The sequence below is a fragment of the Heloderma suspectum genome, chromosome 14, assembly GCF_057233095.1.
Source record: "Heloderma suspectum isolate Gila_16-S chromosome 14, 16-S_ref, whole genome shotgun sequence".
NCBI classification, from domain to species: Eukaryota; Metazoa; Chordata; class Lepidosauria; order Squamata; family Helodermatidae; genus Heloderma; species Heloderma suspectum.
Genome location: NC_139471.1, coordinates 3754608 through 3779622, shown reverse-complemented (window position 1 = coordinate 3779622; position 25015 = coordinate 3754608). Strand labels below are relative to the sequence as shown.

At 49.4% G+C, this 25015-nt stretch overlaps 1 protein-coding gene across 3 annotated transcripts in view; it reads left to right on the top strand.

Annotated features, from left to right (window-relative positions):
* PTPA (protein phosphatase 2 phosphatase activator) overlaps positions 1-21048 on the top strand; it is a 34363-nt gene extending 13315 nt beyond the window's left edge. For 2 of the 3 annotated variants that reach the window (XM_084821003.1, XM_084821005.1), the window contains exons 4-10: positions 712-837; positions 1800-1917; positions 4952-5051; positions 5605-5729; positions 6446-6546; positions 18481-18588; positions 19675-21048. In XM_084821003.1, coding sequence (XP_084677129.1) covers positions 712-837; positions 1800-1917; positions 4952-5051; positions 5605-5729; positions 6446-6546; positions 18481-18588; positions 19675-19749 — 753 coding nt within the window. In that variant the 3' untranslated portion in view covers positions 19750-21048. The remainder of the gene's footprint in view (positions 1-711; positions 838-1799; positions 1918-4951; positions 5052-5604; positions 5730-6445; positions 6547-18480; positions 18589-19674) is intronic. The other variant, XM_084821004.1, reaches the window with a different exon arrangement.
* Positions 21049-25015: the final 3967 nt, after the last annotated feature.

The following is a 25015-nucleotide window of genomic DNA, read 5'->3' as shown; positions in this document are numbered from 1 at the left end:
CTGAGAAATAGCTGCTGGCCCTGTTCTCCCAGTGAGCTTCATGGCTAATTGGTGATTTGAACCTTTATCTTCGTGGTCTAAGTTGTAGCCACTGCCACTGGTACTCGTGTGTGTGTGTGTGTGTGTGTGTGTGTGTGTGTATATACATATATGCAAGTATGGTGTCGCTCAGTCAGCAGGCTTCGCATCAGGGGTGTTGAACCTCAGGGCGGTGGGCCACAGCCAGGCCACCTGGGGTCCCAGCCCCCTGCCCCCGGTTCCCCAGATGGCCACACCTCTTTCCCCGGCCTTGCACAGGTTTCGCCCCCTCCTTCTAAAGGCTGAAATGCCTCTCCTGAAGCCTGGTTATGGCAGTGAGAGCTTTAAGCTAAAAGATGCTGCCGTGTTTGGTATTTTGTTCCTGCCTCCTTTTGTAGGAGGCTCTGCCCCCTCCACCACCATTTTGTGCCTGGCTCCAGCTGGGTATAAAATGGTGGTGCAGGGGTGGAGTCTTCGGGTTTTAAAAACCAGATTAGATCCTGCCCGTGCCTGCCTGAGAGCCATTGCCCAATGCACCTGTGCAGTGATGGCAAGCTAGAGATTTTAGAAATGTGCTGCCGGGTTCTGCGGACGAGTGGCACTTGGGCTGGGGGCGGGAGCGACGTGTGGCCTGTTTCCCCCTGCGCGTGCCTTGCCTGCCTGCGCGAACTGCTGCCCCTTCTCTCCTTGTAGCCCATCGAAAAGCTGGTCGCTCTGCTGAACACGCTGGACCGGTGGATCGATGAGACCCCCCCGGTGGACCAGCCCTCTCGTTTCGGGAACAAGGCCTTCCGGACGTGGTATGCCAAACTGGACCAGGTAGGCGAAGCGGGAGGGCCAAATGGCATGGCCGGATGCTTTTCTGGACAGGGGCTCCTATGCCTTTTTTAGGGCCAGGGGGAAGGTTTTGTTTGGTGCTCATGATAACTTAGAAGGGAAAGGGGTTCTAGGGTTGATGTAGTCTGACATGCTAGGTTTCTATGTGCAGGGGAGCATGCAAACATGCCATCCTTCCCCCTCCCCCCAGTTGGCAGTCTGGGGGGTAGAGTGGCACCAGATGATTCTCTTGACAGGATAGCTCAGGTCCAAGAGGTATCGTGAATTATTCTTGAGGGGTAGCCTCCTGTTACAGCCAGCGCAGGGGAAAATCTTGCAGCACCTTTTAAGGCTAGCAGATTTATTGTAGCATAAGCTGAATGCCTCCCCTTTTCTGTTTACTGATGGGATCTTGCCCTAATTAGATTAAAAGAAAATATGAAAATCTGTTAAAAAAAAAAAAAGTGAAAATGGCTCTTTTCCAATGGTTACACATTGGGATAAAGGTTCCCAAAGTTTAGCATTCACACCCGGGGCTATTTGGCTCCCCTGCCCCACCCTGTTTCACAACTAGGACAAAAGGTTTGTGAGTGCTGCTGCTGCTGCTTTAAGTTATGTATTTAGCATCAGTCATTCACTAGGTGCTGTAACACTTACTGCATTTATATCCCGCCTTTTTTCCTCTTGCAAGGAACCCAGGGCGGCTTACATGATCCTCCTCCTCTCCATTTCATCCTCACAACAACAACCCTGTGAGGGAGGTTGGTCTGAGAGTCTGTGACGGGCCCAAAGTCACCCCGTGAGCTTCCATGGCTGAGTGGGGACTAGAACCCGGATCTCCCAGCTCCCAGTCCAACGCTCTCACTGCTACACCACCCCCGTGCTCCTCCTCTGCGGGCAGGCGTAGAGGAGTAGTGCAGAACCTCTGACCTTGTCTCATGTTCCAATGGTGGCTTGCTTTGCAGGGAGCGGAGAACCTGGTCGCCACCGTGGTCCCCAAGCAGCAGATGGACGCTGTTCCCGAGGTGGCTGCGTACTTGAAGGAATCCGTGGGGAACTCTACGCGCATTGACTACGGGACAGGTATGTCAGTGCGTGCTGACCTGGCCAGGCCTTTCCCCATGTGGCTTTCTTTGCCCTTCCTATGGAGGGGACCCAGGGGTTCTTTGAGAATGGGCCTCTTTCAGCTGTTACGGCTAGAAGCGGGATGGGTCTTTTAATGGGATGCTGGCACTGCACCCTGCAGCGCAGAGCCTGCCTTGAGCAGGTGGGTGGATTAGGTCAGGGGTGTGGAACGTCATCCTTGGGGGCCAAATCTGGCCCTCTGGGGCTTCCCAGAAGGCCACGCCCCCCCTGGCCCCACCTCCAACTGCTGACCATTTGGTGGTTTCCCAGCTTTTGTGCCCCATTCTAAAAGGTTGAAATGCCTCTCCCAAATCTTAGTTATTCGCAGTAAGAGCATTAAGCGAGAACAGGTTGGTATTTGGTGTTGTTGTAATTTCGGCCCCACCCATTTTGCATTCAGCCCCGTGCCTTTCACCCTTGGCCCTGCCCACCGCCAGAAGGCGGCCCCGAGAGCTTCTCGGAAAGGAAAGCGCTTCCCTGTGTCTGGACTAGATGATCTCTGAGGTCTCTTCCCGCTCTGCGATGAAAGAGATTTCCTTCCACGGCAAGCCCCAGAGAACAGGAAGGGAGCCATTTGCCTTTTTTTTTTTTGGTGCAGGCCTGAGGTGTAAGATTGTTACACCGAGCTTTCTAGGAGAAGTGTCTGCTCAGCCACAAACGTAACAAAGCCAGTGAGCTTTAAAACACCTGTCTGTCTCCAAGATGCCAGAGAGACCTTGGATGAGGAGACCTTGGAGGGCTAGTTTTTTGTTTTTCTTTTTTTAAGGTAAAAATTTAAAAAAGAAAAGAGCAATACGGTAGGACTGTTCTCTGGCCAGCTGCAAAGCTGCTGTTGCTCACCGGTGGGTGCTGCTGTCATTGTCATTTATGGAGCGCCTCTTCAACCCGAACATATTTATTCATTTTACGATATTTATCTACTGCTTCCCATCTACTTTTAAAAAATAAATAAATCCCGAAGCCGTTTACAACCACTTAGAAAACGATAAGCCATAATAAAAGCACAACATTGTTTAGACGAGTTCTTGGTTGGGAAAAGCCAGGGTCAGCAAGTAGGTTTGCAGTAATCGCCGAAAGCACCTGATCACCAGTGCCTGATGTATGGCAGAGGCGAGGGCATTCCAGAGGGAGGGTGGCACCACCGAGAAGGCCCTGTTGCCATGCCACTGCAATCAGAGAAGGCCTGTTGTGCTTCTCACTGCCTGAAGGGACTCTGTAGGAGGTGGCTTAGATCACAAGGCCTCCCTTGAAGCTTGAAGAGGTCTAACAGGGTTGCATAGGGGGAAGCGATCTTTCAGGTAACCGGGTCCTAAGTTGTTTAGCCCTTTATATGTCAATAACAATACCGTAAATAATAGTACTGCTATCACTGCTACTTTTTGTTGTTTTATCGGTTTTCTTGTTCAACTTCATGGTACAATGAGCATGGATTACAAAAGTGTCAATGAGGTGCGAGATAGCCCATCTGATGATGAAGAGTCGGCTTCATCGATTTAGGGCGCGATCCTACGCACGTTTAGACAGAAAAAACTCCTACAACTGCCAGTGGTCTGAAATGGTACAGTCCAGATAGACCCAAGCACTCTGGAGTAGTACAGGCCTAACACAAGCTTTACCAGCTTCGGGCCAATTCTACGCATGTAGGACATTTTTTCTGCCTCAACAACTCCCACCATGTTTTCTGTCGGAACATGTATAGGATTTCACCTCTAGTTAGTCTTGCATTGTAGAGCTATGCCTAAAGGTATCTCTCCAGAGTGAACCATAGGTAGCTGGGGGCTACCTTGTATTCATTGTGTCATTCATGAAGTTAATAAAATGGCACCATGTCATTATGAAACCATCTGTTTCTTCTTGTCCTCGGCAAACTTTAAGTCGTTTCGTTCCTTTTCCCACAAATCCAGTGTTCCCGATATTATGACACCACCTTTCTATTGTAAGGTTCTGTTGAGGTTTCCAGTTTTTAGCAAAAAGACTGTCCCTGCGTGCAGGCTTATGATACACAAGGAAAACAGGGATGAGGAGGGAAGAGGAAAACAGGTTTTGAGACGCAAGCAGCTTCTCTGGCCAGTGGGTGGGGCGGGGTTGGCTCCCCACTCGCCATGAAGTTCTTCAGGGAGGTAGAGGGTGGATGCTGGTCTTCTGGCTGGTAGCAGAGGCCCGAGAGTTCCTCCTTTCAGCTCTGCAGTTGCCAGGCAGAAAGATGATAATTTCAAATAGTCACTGGGGGCAAACCCCCCCCCCCCCCGAAACAAACTGCTCAGGAGCCGTGGAATGTTGCATGTCTGGGAACAGAAAACTGGGGTTGTGGGGTGGGGATTGAATGGAGTATCTTGGAGGAGGGTCTGGCTGGCTGGAACCCTGAATAGGAACACACCTGTTAGGAGGTAAGGATACACACTGCAACACTTGGTTGCAGTTCTTGCCTGTGTAGCGACGGCACTGACCTAACTTTCAGGGTTGTTGTAAGGATTTTTGCCCGTTAACTCTGCTCCTGCAACTCCATTTTCCTTGCCATCCAAAGGTCTCCTGCTCTCATCATCATCATTATCCCACCTTTCCTCCAAAACACCCAAGGCGGTTTACATGGTCCTCCTTCTCTCCATTTTTATCCTCACAACAACCCTGTGAGGTAGGTTAGGCTGAGAGTGAGTGCCTGGCCTAAAGTCCCCCAGTGAGCTGCATGGCTGAGCGGGGACTCGAATCCGGATCTCTCCAGTCCACGACTCTAACCACCACACCACACTGGCTCTCAACCACTCTGCTCCTTGCTCACACTCCGCTCATGTGCCCCCACTATCCAAAGCAAGACTGTAGGCTCCTTGGAGGCAGAGGCCTGCATCCCCACTCTCTTTAAATTATTATCCTTATGAAACGTGACTGCCATATTCATAGGCGTTTCCTGCAGTCATGTTACATGAACCCCCCCAAGCACCATTGAAAGGCTGCATATTGATCTTGACCCAGGTGCCCTCCTGTGCTTTTGTCTCAGGGCATGAAGCCGCGTTTGCCGCCTTCCTCTGCTGCCTTTGCAAAATTGGCGTTCTCCGGGTGGATGACCAGCTGGCCATCGTCTTCAAGGTGTTCAACAGGTGAAGCCGTGGGGGAGCGGAATAGCCGGCGCCGGCAACCCTCTTTCTACGAGGGGCCTCATGTGGTTGCTCAGAACGGGAGCAGAGGATTTCCCTGGTTCCAAACCTTGCTACGGCCACAAACTCATACGAGGCCTTAGACAAACTGCTCAGCAGCCACGTCGGCAATAGGCGAATAGTGCTGAGACCTACCTTTCTGGGCTGCAGAACCTCGGACCCAGGGGGCCACCCCCCTTCTGCCACCCCCCCTTTCCTCCAACCACCAGATTATTTGGTGGTTTCCCAGGTTTTGTGCAATCTCCCCCCCTTCTCTCCTCTGTGCCTCCGCCTGATCTCAGCCCCTTCCGTCTTCCCCATCCCGATCGGCCAGTCCTCATCCCTCGTCACCAGAGGGTAGCGCTGTTTCAACCAGTTGATGAGCAGCCTCGCACCATCCCCTGGGCGGAGCCTGCCAACTGCTTCTGCAGGGGTCAAGCACTTGGTTGATGGCCGTAAGCGGCTTGGTCCCACCACAGTGATGTTGATCTTCTGCTGCTGTTTTTGTTTGTTTCAGGTACTTGGAAGTCATGCGGAAACTCCAGAAAACCTACCGAATGGAGCCAGCCGGGAGCCAAGGAGTGTGGGGTCTGGATGACTTTCAGTTCCTTCCCTTCATATGGGGCAGCTCACAACTGATAGGTAACCAGGCAAGGCTTCCTCTCCCCACCTCCCAACCAGGGCTGTACCTGTTCTGTTCCATTAAAAAAAATAAAAATTCTTCGGGCTACATCAGGGAATCAAGGCCTCCAGAACCCCGAAGTTCTGCATCTCTGGTTTAGCCAGATTTCTTTTAGTGCTATACTGCCCCTTAATTTGGATATAACTTTTGATCGACCTAATCTTCCACGGATTTGTCTAATTGGGGTTAGAGGTAGATAACTGGGTGAGTGTGGATTTTATCTCTCTGGCCCATCTCTTAACCATGGTGAAGGGGATGTGAAATAGGACCCTTCTCCTGCCTGAAATTTCCCCTTCTTTTCATTGCTGTTTTTAACCAAGGTTCAGGGTTACGCCACCACTGACTTTAGCCTTAAGAACCTTGGATAAAAGTGAACCTTGGACAAGTGAGGGTCATGCATGTTCCAATAACCCTTAGTTCACCACACTGGCCTGGTTCATATGCAACCCTAAGCTATGGTGTGGCTTGTTGAAATATGTCTTGTCATTGTGTCTGAACCCATCCCCACAAAGAAACCATAGTTTGTTAACCAGCTGTGTACCACAGATAGAAGCCATAGTTTGTTGTTGGCTTATGAAGTCTGGCTTGTTGTGATGTCTGAACTCAGAACTGTGGCTTATCCCTGGCTTGGGGGTCTGATGGAAACCTCTTTTGAAATGCCGCCTTCCCTTTTCAGATCATCCAAACCTGGAGCCTCGGCATTTTGTTGATGAGAAAGTGGTGAATGAAAACCATGAGGATTACATATTTCTTGAGTGCATCCGGTTCATTACAGAGGTGAGACTGGAACCTCTCCCTCTCTCTTTTTCTTTTTCCTTGCAATCAAATCTTTTTTTTTTTTTAATCGACTTTCTCAAATATGCATCATCTTGTAGAAAAGTACAACCGTCCATGTCGGATATTTTCCCTCCCTTTCTTCCTCTCCTATTCACCCTTTTGTTCTGTCCCTTTAGTTTTCCCTTTGAATATTCCAACTGACTAAGCTTGAGGCCAAGGTTGCAATCCTATGCATGTTCAGACAGAAAAAAGTCCTAGACCTCCCAGCATCTCCCCGCCGGCACAGCTGGCTGGAGAATGCTGGAGGTTGTGGGACATTTTTCTGTCTAAATATGGATAAGACTGTGCCCTTTGTAACAACTGCAAAGCCAATTAACAACAGATCACCCCACAGGGGAGCTAAGAAAGAAGATGATAGGAGTGAAGGGGGAATATAGTCCGGTACATGGCCTAATCTTCTTGGAAACATCATTTTAACAAATGGGGACCATTATTTCCACTTTTGTATCCTGTTTATCATGTATGTTGAATATCAGATCTTTAATTTTGTCCTTCATTTGGGTGGGAGCTGCAGAGCCAACTGTGGCCGCTCCTTGGTCAGCTGGGAAAATGTTGGAGCGTGTTTGTGTACATGGATGTTTGTCAAAAGCTGGGAAACTGGCAAACGATGGGTGGTTGGGGGAAATGTGGGTGGGGCCTGGGGAAGTGGGTGTGGCCACCTGGGGAACCCTGGAGAGCTGAAATGGGGACCCCAGGTGGGCCAGATTGGCCTGTGGGCCAGAGCTTCTGCAGTCCTTGATTTAGCTCAGTGTTGCCTACACAGGCTGACGGCAACTCTCCAGGGTTTCATGCGGCAGCCTTTCCTAGCCCTTTCTGGAGATGCTGAGGAGCGGACCTTCTGTGTGCAAAGCAGGGGCTCTTCTACCGGGCTGTCTTCCTTCCCCGGCTGATTCTGGGTGATTGACCCAAGGCCACCTTGCGGCTTCATATCTGAGCCAGGATATCTATTTTCCCAGGCCCCCATCCGACTGCCTTTTTTTCTCTGGAGACCACCCTGGCTTTCCTCGAACCTGCAGGTAACCAGTACCACGCAAAACCAAATGTGTTTTGACCTGAAGTCTTTGTCAGTGGTCTAGCATATAAACACGGTCTAGTATGTAAACAGGGACATAAGACAAAAAGGCTTACATATACACCCACATTTTACCCTCCAAGTTCCTGACATATATACCCACATTTTACAGTCCTAAATGTGTGTGTATATATAAGCCTTTCTTATATCCCTTTTTACATACTAGACCATTTTTATGTAATAGGCCACTGACGAAGACTTAGGTGAAAATGCATAGTTTTGCTTGGTACTGGTTACTCCTGGTATTATTACAGCACAACAGTATTGCATTTTCCTCTGTTGTCTCTTATTGTATGTTTTCAGCCTGCGTAGATAAAATCATATTATCAGATATTTCTTTAGATATATTTTTATCTTCAGCAGTTTGCCTGCCCTAATTGTTTTATCATTGTTTAGTTCAGGGTTGGGATACATGTCCTGTTTTCTTTGGTTTCCTTGCATCTGTGAATCTTGTGCCGTGTGTGTATACCTTCTTCCCTACCCGCTTGGATGAGTTAGGCCACTCTGCCCTCGGAGGCCTGCCCAAGTGTTTTTCTTTTGGAGACGCATGTGAAAGGGTGGAGTTGGACGCACGTTCTTTAAAATGACATAGTCTAGACCAGATCCTGTATGTCAGGTAACCTATCAACCCAGATGCAATAGCCGCATATCCGTCAGCCAGAGCACAAAGGGCTGCTGGGAGTTAGCATTCCCTGCTTCTGGGAAAGAACATTTATTTATCTTTTATATCCCCACCCTCCACCTGCATCCTCAGCCAAAAAGCATCACAGAGTGGCTTGGATGCAATCAGTAAAAAAAAGACGATCCTTGCCTGCATGTTTGCAATCTTAAAAAACAACAACAAAGACACGTCATGCAAGGAAATAGGGATGGGGGGGGGGGCAAAGGGAAAACAAAAGAAGTGGTTATTTTCAGCAGGGCTGGTGGCGTGGCCCCATCTCCCCATCTCATTTCCCTCTCTACAGCCCCCCCATCTCCCTCTCTACAGCCTGCTGGAATGAAACAATCACAGCAAGGGGAAGATCCTCTTGGCCCCTGCCATCAGCTAAAGGAGCTGCTGCTAGGAACTCTCAGCCACAGGCACCCCCCCCCCCCCCCCAGTCCTTCCTGCCAGAAAGAGCATTTGGTTCCAGCTCCCAGCTGTCGTGGTCCTGGGACTGCAGATCTGAAGGGAAACACACTCGGGCCCCATCCAGCAATGGGAGGCCTAAGGGCTGCGCATGGCTTGTTTTTTGTTGTGATTTTTTTTTAAGCCACCCAAGGATTGTTTGATCTAAAGTCAAGGTAGGAACTGGCAGGATTTCTGTCTGAACCCAACGGAGGCTTGGCAGGTGTGTGTGGACAGGGTCTTCTTGGCTGCGGCAGCACTGACTCTCTGGAGCACCCTTCCAAGAGAGGCATAAATGGCCTCATCGGGATGTGTTCTCCAGCACTTTCTGAAGACCAGGTTCTTTAAGGAGGCCTTTGCAGGGGGCTGAATGGAGAATGTCTTCGAATTGCTGATCTCCTTTTCTTAGCTAATATTGTCACCATTGTTTTCTGTTAGTCACTTTGAGTTCTTGCAGCACAGATCTCCAATCTCTCATCTCTGTGCAAAAAAGGTGTGCGCTCTTGTCCCAGCAGGAGAATAAATACACACAATGTAAATGTGGCCTGCCAAGGGTTTGATAGGTGTCCAACATTTGCTACCCATCTGGGATGGAATAAATGGGGTGTACATTAATGTGTCCAGCAGGCCGCGTCCCCCTAGTGGCAGTCCCCTGCCCGCTTTGCCAAGCCACACTTTGGGGAGGCCTGGTTGAGACAGCAGCACCGGCGGGCTTTTAGGCCGATGTCTTTGCTGCGCTTTGATGCGGTTTGAGGTTGACATGATCTGGTGAAGGTTGAGAACCTCTCTTTGAGATGGTGTGTGTGCGCGCGTGTGCATGCGCGCACTGATTGCTTGGTTGGAGACAGACGACTGGGTCAAATGGAACCCTTTGGTCGGGTCAACCTGACATGCTTTGGGGCTTCTGGCAGCCACCCCACAGTTTCCTGCAACCTCCACAAACAAAAAGCCCTAACTTGTCTCTTGCTGAGTTTCGCCTCTTTAACTTTACCTTCTCAGTTGCATTTCAAGGGAGCGTCATGGATCAGACACAACCTTCCCCCAACCTGTCACCCTCCAGATCTGTGGGACTCCAACTCCCAGCATCTCCCAGCCAGCATGACGGGCTGGAGGATGCTGGGGGTCATGGACCTACAGATCTGGGAAAGGCTGGATTAGAGTCTTGTCTTCAGCTTTTAAATCTAGTTCCTGCAGTGCCACCTTGTGGCCATGAAACTGTTTTATGTTAAAACAGGCTCCGACTCGCGTCAACTCGTCCTTTTTTTTCAGCGCACCAGTTTATTGCGAACAATATTTTCTCATCGATGGTTTCCAAAACCAGTCTAAACCGCTGAATGTAAAATCTCTCAGCCAGTCGTCAGGTGGGATGTCTGTTCCTGTGCAAACTGGCTTCGGGGATTGTTTACCCCGGTGTCCACTTACCTGAAATTGGGCTGAAGAGTGTATGACGGCAACATGAAAAAGAGCCCTAAGGAAAAATTAAATACATTTCAAACACTTGCCTTGAAAAAAACCCCTATTTTATTTTATTTATTTATTTACAACATTTATATACTGCTCCACATCTAGACAGATTCTGGAGCAGTGAACAGTAAAAGATAAAAAAAACTCATATTAAAAATTCTTTTTAAAAAGTGGAATACCAATAAAAATTGTCACTGGTCAGTCAAGGAAGGCTTCCTGAAATAAAGATGTTTTCAGGAGGTGCCGTGAACAACACAATATTGGTGCCTGCCTGACCTCCAGAGGCAGGGAGTTCCGTAGGAAGGCCCCTCGCCCCCATACTGAAGGCTGCCCTCTAGGTGGACTCGCACTGGGCTATAGGTCCATGTGGAACCACCAGGAGCGTACGATCTGATGACCTCAGTGACTGGACAGGTTGGTAGGGGAGAAGTCACTCTCTCAGATATCCTGGTCCCAAGTTGTTTATTTATTAATTACATTTATATCCTGCCTTTTTTCCTCCTTAAGGAACCCAAGGCGGCATACATAATCTCCTCCATTTTATCCTCACAACAACCCTGTGAGGTGGGTTGGGCTGAGAGTCTGTGACTGGCCCAAAGTCACCCCGTGAGCTTCCATGGCCAAGTGGGGAGTAGAACCCAGACCTCCTGACTCCCACTCCAGTATTCTAGCCACTACACCACACTGGTTGTCTACACTATTACCAAAACCTTAAACCTGGTCTGGTAGCGAATAGGCGTCTTGTTGGGAAGACAAATCCCGTTTTACGTAAACAACCTGCACATTGAGACATGCTATGCTGGATACGGCTACGCTATTCCATGCAGATGTGTTGGACTACAGCTCCCATAATTCCCAGACAGCATGGCCATTGGTGATGCTGGTTGGGAAATTGGGACTTGTACTCCAATACCACTGGAAGGTGACAGGCTGGGGAACCCTTTTAATATGTGTACTTCTGCCTTTAGTTGGGCCCCTTCCTCTGAGCTGGAATATATTCTCTCCCCGCTTGCCCCCCATACTCCTGAACACTTTATGGCATGGGTGGGCAGAAGGTAGATCTCTAGATGTTTTGGACTTTGGCTCCCAGAAGTTCCTGCCAACATCACCAATGGTCAGGGATGCTGGGAGTTGAAGTCCCAAACTTCTGGAGATCTTTCTGCCCACCTTTGCTTTCTGGAGTTAGTACAGATCCTTTCAATTGGTGCAGCATTTTAAAGTTAAAACAAAAGTTAAAACAAAAGTTAAAACAGAAGTTAAAACAAAAGTTAAAACAAAAGTTAAAACAAAAGTTAAAACAAAAGTTAAAACAAAAGTTAAAACAAAATGGGGCAGCCTTGCAGCATCGGTTTTAAGAACATAAGAGCCGTGCTGGTCCATCGAGTCCAGCATTCTGTTCACACAGCGGCCAACCAGCTGCCCACGGGAAACCCACAAGCAGGAAATGAGTGCAACAGCACCCTCCTGCCCATGTTCCCCAGCAAATTGTGTACATAGTCGCACTGCCTCTGATACTGGACGTAGCATAGAGCCATCAGGACTAGTAGCCATTGATAGCCTTCTCCTCCATGTATTTGTCTAGTCTCCTTTTAAAACCATCCAAAGTGGTGGCCATCACTACATCTGGTGGTAGCCAATTCCATAGTTTAACTCTGCGCTGTGTGAAGAAGGTTTTATCTGTCCTGAATCTTCCACCAATCAGTTTCATGGGATGACCCCTTTGGGTTCGAGTATTATGAGAGAGTGTTGTTGCTGGCAGTCTTGTGTTTCAAAGTCTGGAATGGTGAGGGGTGGATAAGATCTATGCATTCACAATCCAGTTCCCAACTTTCCATCACGCTATAGTGTGACATTAGGAAGTGGGACCCTAGGCATCTCTGTGAACTGAGCTTACAGAAAACATTGCCTCCAAGGATTATTGTGGTGTATAACCCCTACCTCCATGCACACGCCGCCTGTCATGATTACCGACATTTTGAATCTGCATTTGTCCCGCTCTGTGCCAAGGCCACTGTTTACTTTTTTTGGTCATAGTTGCAGTCTGGAACTTTGTCGTGGCCTCCTGATTACGGCAGCAGCAGTTTCATGCTTCTTCGAGCTTTGTGGGCATCGCTCTTTCTTCTTTTGCTGTGTTTGGCCTCTAGGTGGCAGTAGAGGGCGATTTGCTATGTGTGCTGGAGCCAGTGGGGCTCTACCGGCCCCTAGTGACAGAGCTCCAGCATTACAATGGCAACAAAACGGCAGCGGGGGAACTGCTTTTGCCTGCTCTGATCCAGAGAAGAATTATTAAAAGGAAAAACAAACAAACACCCACACGCACCCATGGGTACCTGCTCCCAAACTCTGATAGCATCCATTGATGCATAAGCACACCCAATTAACCGGGTTAACTCCCTTGGCTGGGATTGTCAGATTAAGCTGGTTATTTGGGGGGAAATGCAGCTGTCATCTCAATCTCTGTGTGGGACTGCATTGCCACTCTTGCCGTGTAGGCTGCTTGTCCTGCGTTTGGGCCATCAGACTTAAACATCTCCTGTTCTAAGACTTCTTTCTAATAATCAGGTTGTCCCGGACCATGTGTGCTGAATTTCAACCGCCGGTGTGGTGTGGAAGTGCTTTGCAGTTTTGATATATGCTCCCATGAGCATTCTCCCTTTTGCGTGTGTTGGTTCTTTCAATGTGTCACTGTCTGATTAAGCCTTCCCCAACCTGGTGCCCTCCAGATGTATTGGACAGCAACTCCCAGAATTCCTGGCATCAAGCTGGCTGGGAATTATGGGAGTTGTGGTCCCACCACATCTGGTGGACGCCAGGTTGCTTGGCCATTTTTCTTCTTCAGTTCCTGCACAGTCCCCGTTCTTCTACTGACAATCAGCCCTGAAACCTCTCACGCAAGACCTGCTTTGTTCCACATGGCTTTGTTCTTTTGCCTAGTGAGAGTTTCCTGCTGTCTCCGGGCAGCTCATCCCTTGTTTCAATCGCTGGGACCCTCACCAAAGCTTTGAGAGAGCATCCCTTTATCACAGATCGTTTGGAGCGCTTGCACGTCCAAATCTGGGCACAGAAGGCACATTCGCTTGCCACATGTGAATTTGGAGCGTGAAGAGAACCAGGCCGGGTTTGTGTCCCTTTAAAAAGACTGCAGTAGGGAATGCAAATCTGTTTCCCACCCCCTGCTTCTCTCCTATCTCCCCCCCCCTTTCTTTCCCCAGTTTCAAACTGGCTTCTAAATTTGGAGTTTGGAGAAGGTTGGGTTCAGATTTCAGCTGTAAGGGAATCAACGGACAGGAAGGTGCTGAGCTACTTCACCCCGTTCCCCTCCTCCTCTTCCTCCTCTTTTTTTTTTTAACTGACAGAGGAACCATTTACAAAAGGCTGATTCCCTTGGGAACGGAGAGGCAAGAACGCAGCGTCTGTGAGTAATTTCCTGCTCAATATGGCTGCCCTGACTCATTTTGTTCCCCTGGGGTCACCGCGGGACTGCAGTTCTCTTGCTCCATCTCTCTCTCTCTCTCTCTCTCTCTCTCTCTCGCTTTTCTCTCCAGCTTGTTTGCTTTCTTCTTTCTTCTCCTTTTGTGGCTTGAATGAGCGAAGGTTTGTTTGGGGTCCCCACCCACTTCTCTCCCTCTTTCCCTTCTCGCCTCCCTCATTCCCAGTTCTAAACAATAGCAAGATTTTCAGCTAGAGCAGATGTCAGTTTAGGGAGCTGCACCCACCTCCGAGCTGTTTGGGCTCCAGATCTCAAGTGCGTGAGAATCCCGTCTTCATAACCAGCTCGTCCGAAAGGCCGTAGTCTTTGAATGCTGCAAGCAATCTGTCCCAATTAAAGTTGTGAGGCTTAAGAGCCCAACTGCAGGCAGTCGGAAGGGGTAGCTCACTTTGCGTGCTAGTGATGGATGTACGAGGAACTTGCTTCAGTTCGTTTTTGACCAGGATTTTGACCAGTTCGCATCTCCCGGACCCGAACACGAACTCGAACGCAAACCACAATCAAGGCCATGCATTTCCGAACATGCGTTGCGATTCGTGGAACTACCACCAAAAATATGTTTGAAAAATGCGCACATCTCAAAATGCGCACGGAAAAGGCATACTTTTGAAAATTGCGCACAAACATGCTTTAGTCCTGGGGACTCCAATGTGATGCCCATTAAAGAAACCTCACTTGGCACCTTTCTACCTCCTTGCCCATCCTGATTTTTATTTTATTTCTTAACATTTTAAAAGTAATTGTTTTTGTGTGTTTTTTGACTGGGAGGCTGGCATACTGCAAAGTGAATGGCCGCCCTCCAGCGCCATCTTTATTTGGATTCATAAGAGGGGTTTTGTGCTTTGGAACTCAGACCCCCACCTCTTCCTTGGACTTAGGTTCTTGGGCAAGTGACTTTTCTTTTAGTCTCACCAGCTTGCCTTCTGGGGAATGAGTGTTTTGTGACTGGCCATGCCCACCATGGCAGCCGTTTTATGAATCAGGAAGTGGGCCCCATGGCAGCCATTTTGTGAGAGTGCCCACGACATACTTCCACAATTCCAAATGCGCCCACTGACCCAAAAAAGTTGAGGACCCCTGCATGGGGGAAAAAAATGCATATGTGTGAAAAATGTATTCGGTTGATGTGTAGCTTTGAGAAGATGCGAAGAAATGCCATAAACCAAAGCTTACAATCCGATGTGGACATGTGTCAGAATGAGCATCGAGGCAGAATTCAGAGAGACTCAACGAGTGTGAGTTTTGCTGATTTGCACATCCCTGGTGTGGACAAGGGAACAACCCTCACTGAAAAGCCTGGGTCAGAATTGGCCATCACTGGTTGGTCTTGTAAAGGTTTCAACACATGAGATTTGGAGGCTTGTTGGCAGAACAGCCAGCAGGGGCATGGGATATGGGGGAGAGTGTTGTCGTGAGGGTAAAATAAATAGGAGGAGGAGGATCAAGTATGGCTCCTTGGACTTCTTGGAAGAAAGGTGGGATATAAATGTAAGTAAGTAACTACTCAATCTGGAAAAATTAGCCAAGATTCAAAGCTAGTTCCAAGTGCACTGTTGCCATCGGTACCATCATCACGCCTATCATCTTTAGACCTCTTATATTTTAAGCAGTTAGAGACCGCCCTATACCAAATAGACTGACCTAGCCCTGAGCTGGCTGCTTAGACTATTGCAACTCTGCCTCCTTTCTCCCCACATGATACAGGACATCCATTTTAACTAGAGATGCTAGGAACCTTCTCCATACTGGGAAAAACTAGGAGTAGCCACAGGTCTATGACCTGTTTTCTCCAGTCCTTGAGGACTAGGAGCTTGCAGTCACCGAAAAGCAAGGTTGCCAGATGGCCCCAATACAGAGGCATCATCTTTTAATTTTCACTGATTTCTTTCTCTCTCTCTCTCTGGCTGCGTTGAGGCACACAATGTCTCTGAGTCCCGTAGAGATGTATTGTGCAATGAAGGCTTCACTTTTCATTGAAAAAAGAAAATAAAAAGAAAATAGAGGTTTCCGTTCTTTTTGGCGGACAACGCAAGAGATTTCTCCGGTTTCGTGTGAATGCCTGCCTTTTTTTTTTTTAGGAGTGGGTGGGAGGAAAAGTTTGCGAGTCAGTCTCTGGCTCGCAAAAATGCTGACAGGAAGCAGAACTTCACATCCGTTGCAGCTGTTTGAACGGGCAGAAATACATAACTTTGTTTTGGGGGTGGGGGGGTGGAGTTCACCCACAACACTTCAGCTCTGAGGTCAGCGGATTCTAAACTTGTGAGCTATTTCTCTCCCTCCGCCACCACTAAACATGCGCAACGGCATCTCTCTCTCTCTCTCTCTCTCTCTCTCTCCAAAACGTTTTCACCGGACCGTGCAGGAGCGGCAGCCTGCTTGGAACGAGACACGGTTCAGCTTTTGGTACTGCAGAAATGGCTTCTGAAGCACAACCTGAGTTTCGTCCTCTTCCGGGGGGGGGGGGGGATCTGTGAACATTTTTGTGTCCTGGATCTTGACAGCAGGAGGAGGAGGAGGAGGAAATGAGTTATTTTAAAACCTGCACCATCTTAAGATCCTTGTTTTCCCAGAGTTCCTTTCTAGCCGGGGCTATGGCCTTGTGGTTTATGATGTCATGGAAATTTCTCCCCCAGCGTGTTTGGTTGCATTTTTTCCTCCTCCCCTGAGAAGCAAGTTGTATTCTCAGGGTGTGCCCAGAATCTCGTTCTCTAGGTTCACCTTGGACTCCAGAGGCTCCTGCTCTTTGTTGTTAAATTTGTCCATTAAAACACACACAGAGACCTTTTAAAGCAGCCTGCAGCCTCTTACTAAACAATAACGACGTCTCGCCAATGAACAGGATGACATGGGATGAGGCAGAACCGCAGCCGATCCAACTCTCGGGCGAGCATGTGCTCAAAGTAGGGATGGGTGGGAATTCTGCTTTTGCTCGCACAACATGGGAGCGTGCCCCGTTCGAAGCCCCGAGTGTGAGCGCGAGCACGTGTCTGCCAAAAACGCCCACCAATTGTCGAACACGTGCTCACGTTCGTCTTGTTCCCGATTCCCATTTGGGCAAATTTCCCAATCTGCGTGGATTTCCTCAGTAGACTGAACCAGCTGTGCTTTAGTCTATGGAGTAAATGTGTGCAAATTATTTAATTTATTTACAGCGTTTGTATACCGCTCCACATCTAGACAGATTCCAGAGCAGTGAACAATGAAAATACAACATAGGATAAAATAATAAAACATGTTAAAATAATTACTGTTTTTAAAAAGAGACAGAATTTTGATAAAAACCGTAGCTGGTGAATCAAGGAAAGCTTCCTGGAACAGAGCTGTTTTTAGGAGGTGGTGGAAGCAACACAGTGCTAGTGCCTGCCTGACCTCTGGGGGCAGGAAGTTCCAAAGAAAGGGGGCCACCACACCGAAGGCTCTTTGGGTGGATTCCCATTGGGCCATGGGCACCAGGAGCATGCCCTCTGATAACCTCAGTGAGCGGGCAGGTTGGTAAGGGAGAAGGCTGTCAGGAATGAATCAGCGTGTGGAGATAGTTAGCAGCTCAGACATAGAATGGGAACAGCCAGAACCGGGGAAGGCTCCCTCTCTAGTGAGCTCAGATATGGAAAGGCGTTCTTCTCAAGACCTTGGCACACAGATGGCTCGGCCTGAAGGCCCCCCCTTCCTCCTCCATGAGAACTCAGTTCTTGGGGGAGGAGGAGAGCGAGGGGCATGACTTGAGGGATGCTAGGGTCCAGTGCAGAGCGAAGCAGGAAAAGTTAGAGGCGGAGCTCAGATGCTCCACCCGGTTGGCTATGCGTGACAGCCAATATAGGAGGGTGCAGTTGTAGGGAGGGGCATGCCCCCTAAGCTAGTCTGCCTGGGAAGTTCTTGTTCAAACTGCCAGCAAATGAGGACAGATTCTTTGGAATCCGGCCTCTGGAATCCGCGGCGAAATGGCCCCGCTTACCTCTGCTCCAGGAGGATTCCCTGCGGAACGGCACTCGGCTTTAGCCTTAACCGGACTCGTTCGCCTCTGCGCCAGTTGCCATGTTGCTTAAAAAATTGGCGATCAGCAGGATGTGCCCATAGAATTATATGCAAAATAGAACCGTGAATCTTGCGTATACGTCTATGGGCATATCCTGCCGATCGCCATTTTTTTAAGCAACATGGCGACTGGTGCGGAAGCGAACGGGTCCAGGTAAGCAGCCTTCAAGCTGGGCGGCTCTGTGGAATCCTCGCGGAGCGGAGCTGCTCCGGAGGATTCCGGGGGGGGAGGAATGGATGACCTCCCCCCCGCTGGGCGGATTCCCCACCGGAACGGGCGGTGGGGAATCCATACATCCCTATTGCCAAGGGAGAGGGCGAAGGAACGTGACAAAGGCTCGCTCTCAGGTATCCTGGTCCCAAGTTGTTTAGGGCTTTGTACTCTAGCACTACGACCTTAAACCCTGCCTAGTAGCCAGGGAGATTCGTGCAACTTTACTGTTTGATTGCTGCTGGACTTGCATAAGCTTGACGTTCACACCAAGCGTGCAGTGCTTGGTGTGAACGGTATCCAATTGGAGGCAGGGAGCGCGAATCCCAGGAAGGCACTGCATGCATAGGGAAATGGGAGCGGGGGGCCTCCTCACCTCTTTGGTCCTGCTCTCCTGTCGCTTTCTTGGCATCTCGCGCAACACAGGGTCTGGAGTTGTCTGGCCAGCGATGTCCAACTGGACGTTGTTGCTCATCCTTGTTCCTTTGGTCTTCCAGATGAAGACAGGCCCCTTCGCTGAGCACTCCAACCAGCTGTGGAACATCAGTGCAGTCCCTTCCTGGGCTAAAGTGAACCAGGGCCTCATCCGCATGTACAAAGCTGAGGTGAGCAGAGGCATAAGAATGGTTGGCTGGGGGATGCTGGAAGCTGCAGCCCAGCACATCTGGAGGGCACCAGGTTGGGGAAGGCTGCTCTGGAGGATTCCAGTGGGTCTTTCTCTTGGGACCTTTCTGTTTCTATTGCAGGGGTGGGAAACTAGGCCTGTGGCCCCATCCTGAGGCTCCAGAAGTCCCCACCCCGTTTCTCCTAATCACTGAACATTTGGTGGTTTCCTGGCTTTTGTTGTTGTTGTTGCAGTTTTCCCTTCCCCTGTTCTAAAAGGTTGAAATGCCTCTCGTAAGACTTAGGGAGCAATCCTATGGCCGCTAGTCAGCAGCTAGACGGCCATAGGATATGTGGGTTTCCGGGAACTGACCTTCTCCCCCTTCTCTCTCATCCACAATAGTAGTATTCAGGGAGGGGGGTGAAATGGATTGGGCAGGAAATTCAAGACAGGCAATTTTTAAAAAGAAGATCTTCACACCGTGGAATTAATTTAGGATAGATCATCAGTGGCTTAGATGGCTTTAAAGGGCGGGGAGAGGTTGGGCAAATTCACAGAGGAGCACAGGTCTATCGGTGGCTACCAGTCATGATGGTAAAATGGAGCCTTCAGGTTCAGGGCCAGTCTACCTTTGCTGCTGGAGAGTGATGTCATTTGCCTATTTTAACTGAAAGCTCTTCCTGCCAGTAACTAAGTCTCAGGAGAGGCATTTCAACCTTTTAGAAGGGGTTGGGGGGAGGGAAAAATGGCACAAAAGCCATTTTCTGTTTTGGAGAAAGGGGCGTGGCTGGGGGCGTGGCCCTCTGGGGAAACTTGGCGGGCCGGATTTGGCTCTTAGAGCTGAAATTCTGCACCCCTGTTCTAGAGCAACGCCTTGCTGTTTCTTGTCTCCAGTTTTAGGGTGCAATCCTACGCATGTTTAGACAGAAAAAAGTCCTCCTGAAAAGGAGTTGTTGTCCTTTTTTCTGTCTAAATATGCATAGGATTGTTCCCTAAGCATGGCTTTTTATGGCTCCGCTCGAAATGTGTGTGTCGTTTTTTGTTCTCCTTTTCACGCCCGCTTTCCTCCTCCTCCTCCTCTTTTCAGTGCCTGGAGAAGTTTCCCGTGATCCAGCACTTCAAGTTCGGCAGTCTGCTTCCCATCCAACCTGCTGCATCTTAAGGAGGTTCTTTCTTTTTTATTTTCTTTTTCTTTTTGTTGGGGGGGGGGAAGCGCTGGCGAGAGAGCGTGATGCGGTTGTAGCACCTCTTCCCCTTTCCCGCCACGCCCCCCGTTCATTTTTGCAGCGCAGCGGGGTCGGAGGAGAGGCCAGGAGAGCTTCTGAAGCGCTTGAAGGATCTTGCAGCGAGGACGGGAAGGGGGGAAAAACAAGATGCAAGAGCTAAACTTGACTCAGGAGCACGACAATCCTCACTGAACTGTCCTTCGTCCAGCATATTTGGCGCTCTGGGTTTTTGTTTCTTTTTAAGACCTGCTGTAATATTGATCTGGGGAAATACAAGTGCTTTAAACTGAGGGGGTGAACTCAGACTGCTGGAAGTCTTCCATAGGGGTGTGTGTGTGTGTGTTTGCCTTGATCTGCTGCCGCCTCCCCCAACCTGGCATCCTCTGGATGTGTTGGACTGCAGCTCCCATCATTCTCAGCCAAACATCTGGAGAGCACCAATATTGGGGAAGTCTGATCTACTGGAAGAAAATGGCGCTTCAGGGGTGGTTAAAGGGGAAAGCCTGGGTGTTTTGGGTTTGGGGGCATTGTTACTCTAATGTGGCTTTTCTTAATCTTCATTGTGGGGGCGGGGGAAGCCAAATGAAGAGGGTGCCAGGATCCCTGGTGTGTTTCCTGGGGGCTACTAGGAGTGGGGCCCATCACCAGGCAGTTAGAGGAGCCAGAGTCTCTTGAGCTATGAAGCACGAGGAGCTGAGAACCAAGCAGAAGAAACCGTCTTCCTCCCTGCATGATCCTCCAGCTGAGGGAACCCTCTCCACGCACAGAGACACACGCGCGTCATGCAGAGGGGCAAATACATGCTTCCTCTATAACACCAGCTCCACCCACGCAGTTCGGCCTGTGGTTCATCCTTTCCCCCAGCCTGGAGCCTTCCCGATGCATCAGACTACGACACCTATCATTCCCAGCTGGTGGCTGGGGATGGTTGGAGCTTTAGTCCGATGTGTTTGAAGGGCTCCAGGTCGAGAAGGCTGAACACATGGGAACAAAATGGTTCTCCCTCACCCCAGCTGGGGTCAGAGTGGGACTGGTGCATGCGTGCGTTTGCTTCTCTTCCGTCTCCAAAAAGACGTCCCGCTTTCTGTCTTGTTGCATATCAGTGTCAGGGCCTAGCTGAAGTGAGCCGGAAGTTTCATCCTAGCGGCCGCTGCTGTTGAAATTGTTCAGGGATTCTTGGCTGCATTTGCACAGTCAGGACAAATAAAACAAAACTCCCTTTCGAATAACTCCAATACTGAAGCTCTGCATACGTGCTTTATTATAGGTTGCCTGCTCAATGTGGCAGCTGTGTGGTCTTTACACCAGGTACATCGATTCTGTTGGTGGGAACGAAATTTGACCGAATTTCTCTCTGTCTGCACACATCCATACATGCACAGGGAACCTGGGCTTGTAGTTTGAGGAGTGGGGGAATGAGGTACCTCGCCCCAAAGCATTCTTCTCTCTTCAGGACGCATTTGCAGTTAACCTGACATTCACCCCAGCTTAAAACTGGTCTAAATGTACCTTTGGAGTGCTGGGCAGGGAAAACCGAGAACCTTTCTGTGTTCGCTGCCTGCCCATGGCTGCAGAACTTGCGGAGGCTTTCAGGAACGTGGCTGGGTGTTCCCTCAATAGCTCACAAGATCTGCAGGCCAGCTTTCTGAGGGCTTTGCACTGTCAACCTTCAACATGGGAGGGAGACGCTGGCTGGTGGCCCTAATCCGGCCTGCAGGCAATACCTCCAGGGGACAGGGCTTGGCCTCTGAGCTCTGCCCCCCTGGATGAGTCCCCGTTGTTAGCATCATCGAATTGCCAGCGCCTCAAGTACGACCTGGTTCCCAGAACCATGCAAAGTTTCTGCAAACTCCCGGCTGTGTGTGTGCATTCAAAACTTTATTTTACTGAGTGATGCTTCCAAACGGCTTCTTTTTCTCCTAGCAGAAGCGCCAAAATGTTACTAGGTGACCTTGAGTTTTTTTTTTTTATAGCAAAAACTTGCTTGGCTTTGCCAGAGACCGTCCATGTTATAAGCTAGACAGAAACCTGCATCCTGGTGTTCATCCATTGATAATGTTGGCAGCACCAAACCGCCTCTGCTGACCTTGCTGTGGGGAAGTGATTCCCCCAGAATTGAACCTTCCTGCTTTGTTGGTTTCCTCTGCTTTTTCTGGCCGCAGTTGAAGGATTTTTATTTATTTCTGGTGGTGGTAGGCTGTTTTTTGGTTGTTGAAGAGGGCTTCTATTTATCATTTTTGTGGCATTACTGAAAACGGCCTCCCCCCCGCCCCTTTTTGGAACCCAGGATCTGGTACTTGTAGCAGAAAAAGTGTGTGTGTTTACTTTCTCCGAGCGTTCAGAGGTGCTCCTTCTTGGCATGGTACTTGCTTTGCTTTGGAAATGCTGACCAGCACAGATTTCTGGGCCAATGGAGTATTTTAGCACTGATCAGTTTTGGAAATACATTGAGACCCTCTTTATCCCTCTTTATTTATTTTCTCCTGCCCCCACCCCCTATTTCTCAATTCCCAAGTCATTTGCCAACTATTTGGGAAAGGACGACGTACGTTCACATCTTCAGAGCCAAACAGGAAGGATCTATAGATATGAACTGTTCAACATACCCCCCCTTACTTGGTGATCTGGGTTTGCTTTCCACCCTGGACTTAGGATGTGGCTGTATTCTCCTGTATTTGAAACCTCTCGTAACTGTCATGGCTGAGAATTGTAGCTTTCATGGGTTTGCATGGGCAGCTAACCACCGGCCCGCGGAGGCTACCCATCTGGCCCGTGGAGATTTGGGCTCCATCTGTGGGCTCCTCCCCTCTCCAACCCCTGCCCCCCTGGACTGGAGGCTACTGGGGGCTTTGTGAGGAGGTGCACAACTGCAGCTCTCCCAATCCTTGTTATCTCTGATCTGTCATTGGAGATAATAAGGGGACTGGGGGAATGGTGGCTGTGGACTCCTCCTCCTTCTCCCCGATGTGAGGAAAGTGTAGAACAAGCGAAGCTGAGCTTTGCCTGCCCTGTGTCTTCTCCCCAACAGCCCCGTAACCATTAGGATTAGGGTGAGTTCTTTGCGACCCTTTTCCCCCGCCATCAGGACCGCATTTGTCAGACATCCCAGTGGGACAGAGTTCTTAAATCTCTTTCTCTTAGTCTAAGCAGGGCTTTCTCTAAACATTGGGGCCTGTGGGTCTTGGCTTTTTTTTTTCTCTATCCCTTTTCTTCTCCTGCATCCCACATTATTAGGTTGAGGAAGAGGAGGAGTGACAGAAGCACACTGAATTTCCATGTTGAAGCAAACGGAGCCGAGCGAGTGAACGGGGTTCTGTGTCTTCACTCCGCTGGGGACCGTCTTCAGTGCCTCTTTCATGGGAAGGGTCCAAGCTAGCTGCTCCCTGGCCATTCTATATGGACTGACCTTGGTCCAAGAATCTGGTTTGTACCTAATGTGGAAAGGATTAAACTATATATGTATGGAAAACTGGGGCTTGGGGGGGAACATTCCATATTTTTGAGCACCTTCGGAATGTTTCACTCCCTCTTTCTATCTCCCAGGCCCTTTGTGCAGGCTTCCCCCAACCCAGTGCCTTCTACATGTGTTGGGCCGCTAACACCCATCATTCCCAGCCAGCATGATGGGAGTTGTAGTCCAGCACAGCTGGACGGTGTCAGGTTGAGGGCAAAGCTGCCTTTACATGTCGCATTTTGACAAGAGTTTAAGAGGAAAGTGGTGCTTCTGTATAGCCCCAACGGGACATGGGGTTTAGCCCTCACAGAATCATAGAATAGTAGTAGGGTTGGAAGGGGCCTATAAGGCCGTCAGGTCCAACCCCCTGCTCAATGCAGGAATCTCAGTCAAAGCATCCCTGACAGGTGGCTGTCCAGCCTCGTCTTGGGTGCCTCTAGTGTGGGGGAGCCCCCCCGCTCCCTAGGGAATGGGTTCCATTGTCGTACTGCTCTAACAGGACGTTTTTCCTGATGTTCAGCCGGAATCTGGCTTCCTGTCACTTGAGCCCATAATTCCGTGTCCTGCACTCCGGGATGATTGAGAAGAGATCCTGGCCTTCTCCTCTGTGACAGCCTTTCGAATACTTGAAGAGCGCTATCCTATCTCCCCTCAGTCTTCTCTTCTGAAGGCTAAACATGCTCAGTTCTTTCAGTCTCTCCTCATAGGGCTTTGTATACAGTCCCCTGGTCATCTTCGTTGCCCTTATCTGAACCCTCCCCAGTTTGTCTGCATCCTTCTTAAAGTGTGGTGCCCAGAACCGGATACAATAGGTGAGGCTTAACCAGTGATAGTGAGGCCTCTGTATCATTAGTTACACTGAGGAATTAGTTGAGATTTTTTTCATGAGGACCAGGACTTGCGCCCTTCCAGCTCAGTAGCTGTGGTGGGTGGGGTGGGGTGGGGGGTTCTACCTAGCAAAATTCTACAACCTATCTCTAATTTTAATACCTTCGAGATTTCTGCAGGCGAAAGTCCAAAGGCAGGTCATACGCAGCACTCGGAGGTGGTTCTGGTGCACAAAGTTTATGTGTTGAAAATGTTATGGCAAAATCGGCAAGAGTTTTGCAGGAAAGATCCTGCAAGAGACCAGACTCCTGCTTGCTCCTTTTCCTTGGCTCTTCCATCCAGAGCCACATGGATTTTATATTCCACTGAAACATTTTCTGCATGGATTTTTCTCTACAGGGGGACAGGAAAAAAATTGTCAGGGTGAGCTCCCAGAGTTTAGTGCAGTTCAAGTGGGCAATGAGCAATAGTTCCCCCCCACACCTTGGGAATGTCGAAGATGCCTTGAAAGCAGGATCACTGCTTGTGATTCAACAGATTTGGCATGTTTTGCATGGTTTCAAAACCTTGCCGAGCCTGTTCAACCAAAGGTGAGAGTGGAACAAAAGTGTTGTACCACTGTGAGAAGCCTGTGAGAAACAATTTCAGGTTTGTTTCCCCTTTCTGAAAAGGAGTGCTTTCCACCAGCCTAATTCTGGCTTTAGGGAGGAGGATAGATGGGCGACTTTTAAGCAGATGGCATAAAAGGAGCTAGTTTCAGCCATTGGGCATGTGACTACTTTAGGGTGGATTTCACGTGATTCTGTGACAAAGTGCATACAGCAGAGGGATGGCGAAGGTGTGTGGAGTTCGTACACCCTTTCCATCTCTGTAGAGTGGCCGTTGCCAGATGAGTGGCCTCCAAATGTTTTGGACTACAA